Consider the following 11,888-nt stretch of genomic DNA (forward strand, 5'->3'; position numbering starts at 1 on the left):
GTTCAGAGATAAAAAGACACAAGGACACAGTCAGACACATGCAGCAACACGCTGTGACACACACATGCAGGCAGACATGGGGGCACACACACAAATAGGCATACAATAATTCAGAATTTAAGTTGGATTCTTTTTTATTGAATTTTTCAACAGGTTTTGAAACAAAATCACATGTGAATCATAAATTGTAGAACAGTAAAAACAATATATAACTCAAACATTTATATTAATAAAACTCTAAACAGAAGTATCTTTGTGACTGGAACTTATACTCTCCCTCTCTAGAGTTGTTCTACAAATCAGGGATTGGACGGGACTTTTTGCTAGTTTTATTAAAATAGCATAAAAATGAGTTCTTGTAAGATGTGGATTTAATGAGAAACTTGGGCCTGTTAGGATGACATAAGCATTCCAAATCTTGGTTTTAAACTACTTATTGCTACTATCAGATCATTTTCCGGGCACAAACTGTTTCTTATTTTACTTTTTAGCCCAGTCAAGTGTGAGAAACTGGTCTCTCACAAATATGTTGAGGCAAATGGGAGAGCCTTGTTCCTCAGCTGTGGGTGTTCCCATTTCATTTTCTGCCAAAATGCAGGGATGTCACCCAATCTCATGCTTTGCATCCTCTGCAGTGTACTGTCTGTGGAAAGCTCAAAAAGTTTTCCCTTCATGCTTTCTGAAATCCCTACTTGTTCAATCGCACTGTCATTAAATGGATTCAAAATCCATAGTTTCTGTGGATCTTCATGCTCTTCAACGTTAGGGAAATAATGTTCAAAGTTTGACTCTAAATTTACCAAGTGTTCTTTAATATTTGCTTTCACACTTTCATTCAGAGGGATTTCATATTCTTCACAGAATTCTGAGACCTGTGGAAATGAACCAACATTTCCACACAAAGCTCTGTTTTTCCAGAACCTCAACTTTTTCCTAAAAGCTCTTACTTTGTCATGCAAGCTAGATATATTTATGTTGTATCTCTGAAGCTGAAGGCTCAAGTAATTGATTTTATCAAAAATGTCACTAAGATTGGCTAATTTGCAAATTCATACTTCATCTTCAAAATACTGTAAGCATTCAGATTTCATCTCTCTGAGAGAGACGGTAACTTCATATCTCAACTGGAACAGGCAATTCAACAACCTTCCATGTGACATCCACCAACCTTCAGTAAAGAAGGTCAGTAGTATGTGTATAGATAATACAATGGTTCCACTTGATTGAAGGATTTATAGCTTTTAAGCGAGCAACAAGACCACTTTGTCGACCATTGCTGCTGCCACTCTGTCTGCGCACACAGACACGCACCACTCCTATGACAATCCATTTTTTATAATGTGCTCATTTAAGATCTAAAAAAAGTCCTCTCCTGTTGTTTTTGTGTCCAATTCTTTGCATCCATGTATTTGTTTCTGTATCCCTTGCTTGTCTTCATCATCAATGTATCTGACAAACATCATCAATTGTGAATAGTTGGACACATCGGTAGATTCATCAATCTGTAAAGCGAACTGTTGTTTCTGGATAATTTTTTCTGAAATTTGTTTAATTATGTCTTCCGCCATGTCATCAGTTCTTCTTGTCATGGCGTCATTTGAATGTGGGACGGTTTTAATTTTATCTACTTCTCTTTTGCCAAACGTGATTTCAGCGACTCTGATAGCAGCAAAATGTTGAAACACATTTCCAGAAGTTTTACATGGGAAAGCAATATGTTCTTCCCATAAACTTATTCTCAGAAATGATTGAATTGTTTGAACTAAAATTTTCCAGAAAACTTCAGCCTGAGGTAGACCTCAGGCCTGGAAAATTTCAACACAAATGATGGTAGTTTTGCAAAGTTAGAAAAAACTGAAAGAAGGGCCTTAGAATAGGAAACGTTGTGTGGCTTAACAGGCAATATTAGCTGCCACATCTATAATAAGTGTAATTCTTCTGGCAAATTGCAGCTTGAGTCCCTATCCACAGCCTCCTGTGGGAGAGAGAAATCAGCTGTGTTTAGCCTGAAGTCAGACATAAAGCAGGATAGCTCTGCACCCTATAGACTATATCAGAGATGTTTAACAATGTATCAAAGCTTTCGTAAGCAATGGGCTTAGTTCATCCTGTGGGAGGTCATACATCCCCACTCACAAGTCTTGAAAATGCATAAAGAACAAAGACTATATTAGGGGGAAACACTAAGCGGAAACTTGGGAAGCACAAATTCTAAATAATTTATAAGTTAATAAAGAGTAAACCTCTATCCACATGGGTTGAATATTACATAATCAGGCTGGGGAATTTATGTTAGTCAACACCAGTAATTCCAGGAACCCACTGATTAAAGCAGGAACAAAAAACATCACCTTGCTCTCATGGCAGCCAGTTCAATCAATTCCAGGTCAGTGCCTCGGTATAGGTACGTGAAAATCAGTGTTTGCTACAACTGTGTTTTTTTCCATGGTTTTGAGGAGGAAGGGGCCTTCCCTCTTTTGGGGTCTTCCCTCCAGGTCCTGACCATGCCCTGCAACTCCTTCCCACTTCCTTGTTAGTTCATGCGGGCACCACCCAAATAGGAGTTAAGTCTGTCCCAGGCTACTTTTGGATTATCCTGGCTGAGCAAACATGCCTGGTTCTCCAGCCATTGGTCTATGGCCCTTGCCTATGAGAGCTCCCAGAGAAAACAAGATGAATGTACTAGATCAAAGAGCACCTGACAACCATGATATTAAGGCAAAATACTATCTCCCTCAGTCTTGTTCTGGGATTTGACTTTGGCTTACTCATATAAATTTTCACTTAGATTCTTATTAGCTTGCATCTACTACAAACTTTTCCTCTTTGACTTCCTAGGCATGCTTTGTTCCCTCTGCAGACCATTCAAGATGCATCCACTAGGGCCATATTCCTGGCCTATTGTTCTGCCCTCTCCCAGCTGAATGATCTCTGGTGAAGGCAATGGTTCCCAATGGGACACTTGCCTGCCTATACACCAGTGCCAGGAGGTTGGGGACTAAACAGGAAGAACCAAAGGATTTTCCCTGAAGGTAATTTTTTTCCTGATCCCCTGCTCTCCTCATTTTGCAGCAGGGACCTCTCTGAATTCTATGCAGTTTTCAAGGGGGTTCATTCTGTCCTCTCTTCTTGATCCTTCCCCAGTCATCAGGAAACAAAGTTTCTGAATATTTGATTTTGAAATTTTAGGCCTATCATAGGAAGTGTTGTCAGCACAGCTATATCAGGGAAGGACTAGTACCTGTTTTTTTTTCTTTTATTGTTCAACAACATGCTAACAAAAATCCTAATAGATACAGTGCTGATGGCAAAAAAGTACACACTTTAAGGGATTGCATGGGAACCTGCTTTGCTCAGTTCATGTAAATCTAATGTTATTTGCCTGTGCTGCTCTGAAGTTGCCTGTTGCTGCCACAGTTAAAATGTAATGCTGAGGTGTGTGTGGGTGGGAAATATGGCTAGGGCTGTCTTCTCCCTCTTCCCTGCTGGGTTCTAGTCCATAATCTTTGGTTTATTGTCTGGATGAGGAGGAACTGGAAAGTACAAAGGGGAATATCTAGGAAAAGTTGCCTGATCACCTCCTGGTTTCCTAGGGCAATGACGAAAACAATAATGCTTTCCTTGACTCTATAATGTGATGTCTTTTTTTAATTAATTCACAGAGTTTAGTTATAGGAAGCTAAGAGGGGCTGTTGGTCTCAAGGAATTTTCTTGACCCTCCCTGAAACCCTGGGTCCTTTCCCACTTCCAGGTTGAGCCCTCTCAGGGCTCTGGGGATGATTCAGCTCTGAATGGCATCCTCCTGTACTGTAGTGATGGTACAACCATTACATCTTCAGTGGGACCATGAGTACCTCATTGGTTTATCTTGCTACTGTTTCCCCTCCCTTTGTCTTCCCCCACCCCACAATGAATGCTGCAATTTGCAACGGGACACTCGTTGACTATTCCCCTTTGTAATGGGCCCCTTTAGTCCTCATTAGCAGGAAGAAGGGACAGGGACAAATACAAGTGGGAGGTCTTTCCTCTCACAGCAGTATAAAGGAAGGGTCCCAGTAGGAAAGCAGGGCAGAAGGGCTGTGATGGAGGAAAAGGCATGAGCTCTAGCTGGCGTGGAAGGAGAATAGATCCAGAGAAACTGAATGTGGAGAATGAGGGAGGTCTAATCAGCCATAAGGAAGGCCAGATCAGTGCTGGGCCTGTTCAGCAAGACTCAGAAACTTCATAAGGCCAGGGAAGAAAAGACTAGAGGACTTGTACCTAGTGAAGAAAATCCCAGCTAAGAATGTGGAGGGACTGTAAAGTCACGAGTCACCCTGTCAACTAGATGCTCCTTTTCTCCAGTGACTTGCACACTGAGGAAAATCAAGGCATGACTGATGAGATAAAGCAGGGACACCTGGGGTGAAGAGCCAGTTAAGGTGGAGCAAGGAACACAGCTAGTGTAAAGCTGGGAACAGGGGAAAGGTGTGTACTGTAACAGTCCTGTTTATAAATGGCCAGGCAAACTGAGTTACAGGAGTGGTTTGCATTTGTACTTTGGCTTCTCTAGGATGGGTAAAGTGGCCATTTCATATTAGAAATTCTTATTTTCTGTAGAGAATGTGGGTGACTGGTGAAATAATACTAATTACAGAGTCTTTTTAAAATGGCACAAATAAGGGTAAATATGAAAATTTTCCCACACATTGTAGAAATCTTTGTGTGAAATCCTGGGAAGGGGACTTCAAGAGACCAAGATTTCAACCTGGAGGGGTTTCCTTCTATGTGAGGGATGCTTGGGAGAAAGATATATTAATTGTATGTTCCATATAAAACTGTTTTCCTGAGGCCTTCAAGTTATCTACCAGCAAATCGGGGAAGACCAGGATCAATACTGCAGGTGCCCAGGGAAGAAAAAATAATTAAAAAAACCCTTCACAGACCCTTCCAGGCCTTTCTGCTCATCGCTGCTATGTGTCCTGGGAATTCTGGGCCCGGTGCACAGTTGAAGAGATTGACCAGTTTCCCATAGGGTTTAGCTGAGCCTGAACACATCTTAGATAGACTGTTTTCTTCTCCTGCAGGTGGGGTCAATGGAGTGCGAAGCAGTGGCATCCCAGGTTGTACCTGACTGCCTTCTCACTGAAAGTAGAGTCACCGCAAGGAGATGGTGATGACACAGCAGCCAACAACATCAAGTTTAGATTGTTAGATGGGAGAGTGCAAGAGGGCAATACAGGTTCTGTCTGGGGCACTTTTGGCTCCTGGAGTAATCACTGCTACTCTGGGGCCATCTGCGGGCTCCAGACTAAGGTGGAACCACCCCAGGGTGAGGGGGATGACACGACACTCAATGATGTGAGGTTCTTCTGCTGTAGCTAGTAAGCTGCCTATGGGTAGATTGGGGACAAATCCATCAGGCCTGTTTGGTCATGCTAGCAGAGCTGATCACTTTAATTTTTCTGCTAGCTTTGGCTAAGCACCCACTGTTCAGGGCCCTCACTTCTGCTGCAGCACAGCTAGTAGATAACACCACAACGCCACGCAGGGCTTGTTGGAAATGCAAAATGAGCAATCAAAATTAATTGAATAAACTATTGCTTAGCTCTTGGCTGTCTTCTTCCTAGGCTTCATCTTCTGGTCATCTCTTATCTTTCAGAGGTTCTGGAAAGACTGCAGGCCTGTGCAAACAAACAAGCAAGTAGATGAGGGGTCATGCTCTCACCCCCTCCCAGTGGCTGCTCCATCCCCGGTAACCCCAGGCTCCAGGCAGCCTGCTCACGGCCTGTGCAGCCCCCTTCAGGCTGCTTTCAGCATCTTTTATTCTCTCCCTCTGCTAGTCCACATGGTAGGCTTTTCCTCATTCACCATACCTGTGTCTGTTCCCTTGCTGGGAGACTCGCTCAGACCTGGTTTCCCAGCCTTCAGAGAGTCTCTCCAGGTCTGGGGTGGGCATGAAGAGGTACTCCTATGGTGTGGGGTTGTTCTGGCTCCCCCGTGCCCATTATAACAAAGCCCAGCCCCTTTATACAGCTAAATGCCTCCTCCCCCTGCCCCTATCCCCACCCCCACAACACAGGAACCAACACCAGTCTATGAAACACCATAATATTTTGGCTCTGCTCTTGATGAAAGAGGTGTCCATACCTTAGTGCACAAAATGTGGCTCAAGGACCGGTATCATCCTTGCATCTGCAGGGGAAAGGGGATTAGGAAAAGGAGGAATAATGGGATAAGAAGGAGAGCCCCTGCAGGTGAGAGACTGACTAGGGCAAGGTGATAGGGAGGACAGCTTGCCTGTCTAGGGCCAAAGGGGAGGGCATCCATCCAAATAACATTGTGGTACTTAAATGACTTGTCAAGCAGCTGAGAAAGCAGTTGCCTCTCTGTCTATACTGGCTTATACTTGCCACTCTCCCAACAACTCCTAATGCCCTAGAGTTGATATTGTCCTGCAGTGTGTCTCCTATTGACTCAAGACAAAGGGAAAGAATCTGACGCTAATTCAATGAGGGGCTCTTCAGTGGGGCTGTATGAAGTATCTCTTTGGTAAGGAGGCTGCTATTGGCTTAGACCCATGCTAGGCAACTGTTGATCAAGACCATCTCCAGGCAGCTCCTACTGTCTTAACTGTAGCTTCTGGGTCAAAGAGCTGCTCATGTAGGTACTTTATGTTTTAACAAGGGAGAAGTGATTCTTGGATATGGCCAACTCTAAACGCGTCTCAGTGGCTGGCATAGGAGGAGGTGATTCTGAGTCTTTCAGTGGTTTTGTCAGAGCGGGCTGTGGCAAAGCATGTAGAATATTTGAGATGTAGGTGTTGTCACCTGTGTGATGGCCTTTGTGTAGGCCTCATCTGCATATAGCTGTTGGTGCACATGCTTGAGAGTGGGGGGTAGGTGCCCCAAATATGTATGTTCTCATTGGTGTGCGTCATGGGAGGCTTAGGAACTAGTTGTGCCTATTTTAACTGTGCTGGGTAAAATGTTTACATGCAAATGGTGAGGTGAAACCAGTCTTTGTGTCCACTGGTCCTCCCTTCTTTCTGCTTCCAGATTTCTTCCACCCAGGCCAGTTAGCCAAGGTCTGCACTCCAGATCCAGCTCACAGGGCTCCTCACTGGTCCAGAAATTTGTCTGTAGGATGATTGGTGGCAATGAGGAGCCAAAGCAATTAAAACTACTACCAGTCACCATGCTGCCAAATTTCTAGACCAGTGGGAAGCCCTCAGGCCAGGTGACATGGCTCTCTGGGCTGAATCCAGGACACAGGATGCACCTTGGTCACTCCTGATGTAGGTGTTGTCCCCATATGACAGCAAGAACACCCGGGGACTGGGTTAGATAGTGCTCCTCTGGATTTCCCCAACAGAGTCTCTTGCTAAAGGATTGGTACCTTTCTCTAAGGGATGACTGTGGCATCCAGGGGAAAGGCCAGGGCTAGTGGCTGCACCAGCCCCATGAGCTACTAAGCTCACTCGGGGTGGAGCTAGTGGAGAACTCTGAGACATTGACTGGGAGGAATTGTTAATGCTTGGGTCAGGCTACTAACTATAAATATTTGTTCTAAGATTGATTTTTGTCCCCTTCTCTCCCCATTAATGAGCCCTGTTATAATATCCAGTTTTTGTTGGTTCAATTTGGAACACCCAGATTGCTGAGTGGTGTCTTAAGCCAATATAGAAAATTTGAACACACGCCTTATTATTTTCATTCAGTGTCTGGCAAAAGGTTTACACATATATTTATATCTGTCTCCTAATGGCAGTGAAAATCCAAGTGCACTAGAGGCAGCATGGAAATCAAATGGGATCTGATGAAACCAACTTTCTCAAAACGAACTGAGACATATAGTAGCAAGAACACAATCTGGGAAAGAAAGACCCAACAGGCTGCATAACTCTGAAGTGCCATCTAAGCCAGATTTTCTTTGCTGTTATTATTGAAAATCATCATGCTTTGCAGTTCCCTCAGAGAATTCCTTACAAATGGTTTACACATAGGGGAAATTATACAAGAATAATAATGATCCTCAAAACCAAAACCAGTGGAACTACACCAGAGCTAGGAACAGAAGTTTGGCTGGATGCAAACTTGTGATGGAAGGATCAAATGAGCCAAAATGGCCAAAAACCTGCTACATACATTAAAAAACATAAAAATAGCTTGTGGGTCCTAAATCTTAGCTTCCACTGTTGCGGTGCCCACTTAACAAAGGAGAGCATATCAGAGCAAAACCAAACCAAACCAAAACCTCAACCTCTGCCTTGCCCCCCGCATCTCCCCTCCCAGCAAATGAAAAAACCACAACCAAACAAACCATTGCTACAGGCTCAGCCAGTTGCTAATATAAATAAATGTTGTTCATAGGAATTACTTTCCTGCTTGTAGCCTATGGTGTTTAAAAGCTGAATAGCATTAGGGAGAATCCCAGAATGAAAACAAGCACAATCCTTCTGCTCCTGATCACATTAGAAATTATTTTCTTTTGAAGTAACTGCTAACTTGGGACTCTGTTGTGCCCTGAAGGCATTGCCCTGCTCTGGGATCTGGGGACTTAAGCCACTCCAGCAAGAGCTCTGGGGGACTCAAGTCCTCAAGCTACCACAAGGAGCACACCTGCTACACACTCCTATGCCAGAAAGGGAGGTTGTTTCCTCTCTGACCTTTTGGAGGTGTTTAGGTCTGCTTTCACGTCCTTGTGCTCAGGAAGGTGCAAGGAAGGTATAAATAAAGTTTGTCTGTATGTTGTAGTAGTTGCCAGAGTATTATATTAATGCTTTCTCCACAGTCTGGCCCTTCAGTGCGAAATCTCTCCAGCCTCTGGAAAAGATCAACTCATATCTTAAAAAAGCTAGTAAAAAAACAAAACCAAAAACCCCCCACATTGAGTTGCCTGTTGAAATGGGTGGAAAAAAATAATATAATGAACACTGCAGATGCTGCAGTTAGAGGGAGTATATAAAAACTCAAGATTTTTTAATTCTGGTTCAGACCATAGATCTATCAAGCCCAATCCCTTGTATTTGGTGGCAATAGCCAATATCTCATGGTTTCTCCACTTCCAAGATGCTTGCAGTACCAGTTTGATAAAGTAATTTTTATGAATTCATCTGAGGAAAACAAAATGACCCAACCAAATCTCAGCAAGTTCACAGAGCTTCAAAGTCTGTTACCACTTTCAAGTGCTGCCCTTTGGAGCGATTTTTGTTTTTTTCTTTCGATTCCCCATTTTTGACAATGTGGCAGTTTTCTGAGCAGTGTGTGCTAAATGGAGAAGTCAGCAATATAGAAGTCAAGCTTAATCAGCTCTTGTAACTCAACGCACATTGTTCCAGTCATGGGCAACTGGCACCTCCTGAGTTGAGGGGGCCTTTCCCCCCCAGCAGATGGTCTGCGGCTCGGGTGCGGGGGGCCACGGCCGATCCTGTAGACTGGGAGGGGGCATCCCTGTGGTCAGTCCCGCTGACCCACAACTGGCAGCAGCATGCTGCTGGCACTTCCAGGTGTGCCACTGGCACTTCCGGGTCAGTGGGATCAGTCATGGGATGACTGCTTCTCCTGGCACACTCCCCGTCTGGCACTCTCAGGGGGGGCACCAGCATTTTCACCTGCCCCCCTGCCTGGGAATGCTGCTGCCATGGGGTGCAGCAGTGATTTCAGGGGGTCCATGTGCGCCCCTGGCACCCCCTAGAATGGTGCTCTTTCTTGTCCTATACTTTAGAGAGATCAGACACTCATGCAAATATGGACTGGATAATTTGGGTCTTATTTCTTGGACTCACCACTGGGTCCAGTGGTGACTCTGGCCCCAGACTTTTGCAAGGCAAAATTTGCTGAAATGGATTCAAGTCAGTATTGGAAATGCAGGAAATTCAGTACTTTGAGGAACCTGATACTCAACATTTACAGTTTACCTTGATTTCTCTTAGTGGTGGGGTGGCTGCTATACACTTCTGCTAATTGGAGTTAAGTGAAACACTCCTGGTTTTAAGATTTCTTTTGGAAAGTTGGGCTTTGTTTGCTTGTTTGTGGTGCCTGCTGTGGTTCATCCATGTGCACTAATCTGAATTAATGCGCTCTGTGAATGCTCTATCATGGAAACTGAGGGGATGATCTGGCACAATATTCTTTTCCTTTATTTTCCGATTATTTTCCTTTATAGTTAACTCTTGCAGGAAGTTTTGTAGCCACAACATCCCTGCTTCAATAATTTTCTAGTTTTTTACATTATACCATTTTTTTATGCATTTGCACCGTACACAGTTAGAATGATGCTCTTTTTTGTTCTATACTTTAGAGAGATTAGGCACTTATGCAGATATGGATTGGATAATTTGGGTCTTATTTCTTAGAGGAATTTATTAGGGCTGTGCAAAGCTTCAGATCATGATTCGGATTTGGAGGTGATTTGGATGATTTGGAGGCCAAATCTATGAATCTGAACCAAATTGCTGGAAGCTTTAGGATTTCCAAATTGGTTTGGAGCTTCTGAATTGATTCGGAAAAGATTCGGAGATTTGGCCATAGGGTATAATGGGGAATCAATGAAATATCTATAACTTTGTTGTCTTTTGGCTGATTCAGATTAAACTTGCAGGAGTGGTAGCCTCTGTTGAGAACATGATGTGTGCTGAGTTTCAAGGTGATAAATATAGGGGTTTCTGGGAAACTGCACCCCAAAATTCTGAAAGCAAAACTCATGTTGTGTATGTGTTAAGTCTCAGTGTGGTGAAAACTGCAGGGGTGATAGCTTTAACTGAAGCTACAAAGTCTTCCAAGTTTCAGGGAGATAGGTTTGGCAGAAACTGCACTCCAAATTCCTGAAAGCAAAACTCATGTCATGTGTATATGTTATGCCACAGTTGGGTCAAAGCTGCAGGGATGGTAGACCCTGTGGAGGCCACACAGCCTGCCAAGTTTCAGGGAGATCAGTGCAGGGGTTTGGGGGAAACTGCACCTCAAGCTGCGGACAAGAAAAACTCATAACATGGGTGCTTGTGCAACTGTGTATATCTTGGGGCAGGGGGGGTGGGGGAATGGTGAAACTACTGCAGGCCTGGCTGTTAAGCTATTATGTTACCAATCAATCATGATTCACTCAGGGACCAGCTCAATACACAGAAGCTAGCTACTAGATAACAAGTTAATGAGCAAGGATTAACACCTACAAAACTACAGACTAATGAGAGGAAAGAATCAATACAGAGCCTGGAACTGCTGCTGCTACAAAACAGAGGCAGTCAGTTGCACAGACACCCATGTCAGGAGTTTTGCCTGTCATCAGCTAGGGGTGCAGGGCCCCAGAACCCCTGCACCTATCTCTTTGACAGCTGGCAGGCTTTGTGGCCTCAGCAGGGGCTGGCAGGCCTGCAGCTTTCATCCTGCTGTGCTTTAACACACAACGATTCGGTGTCACCCATGTCATGAGTTTTGCTTGTCTGCAGTTTGAGGTACAGGGTCCCCCAAACTCCTGCACCTATCTCCTTGAAACTTGACAAGCTTTGTGGCCTCAGCAAGAGCTACCACCTCTGCAGTTTTCACCCCACTGTGGCTTAACACATGTACGTGACATGAGTTTTGCTTTTAGAATTTTGGGGCGAAGTTTCCCAGAAACCCCTGTACCTATCCACCTGAAACTTGGCACAGATCATGCTATTAGTAGAGGCTACCATCCCTTCAAGTTTCAGAACAGACAACAAAGTTACCGCTATTTCATTGATTCCCCATTATACTCTAGGGCCAAGTCTCCAAATCGGCTCCAAATCTTCTGAAGTGATTTGGCCAAATTGAATTGGAAAAACGATTCGGATCTCCAGATTGAATCTCTGGCATATAGATTCATAGATGTTAGGGTTGGAATAGATCATTGAGTCTGACCCCCTGCATAGACAGGAAAGAGTGCTG

General features: G+C 44.0%; 1 protein-coding gene across 1 annotated transcript; it reads left to right on the forward strand.

The window, feature by feature from the left end:
- Positions 1 to 2,069: 2,069 nt before the first annotated feature.
- On the forward strand, positions 2,070 to 5,364 carry LOC109305538 (vitelline membrane outer layer protein 1-like). Its single transcript, XM_019528530.1, is given in 4 exon segments — positions 2,070 to 2,085; positions 3,007 to 3,032; positions 3,752 to 3,861; positions 5,067 to 5,364. Coding segments are annotated over 4 exon segments (450 nt in total).
- Positions 5,365 to 11,888: the final 6,524 nt, after the last annotated feature.

The sequence above is a fragment of the Crocodylus porosus genome, unplaced genomic scaffold (assembly GCF_001723895.1).
Source record: "Crocodylus porosus isolate Cpor-Errol unplaced genomic scaffold, CroPor_comp1, whole genome shotgun sequence".
Taxonomy (NCBI): domain Eukaryota; kingdom Metazoa; phylum Chordata; order Crocodylia; family Crocodylidae; genus Crocodylus; species Crocodylus porosus.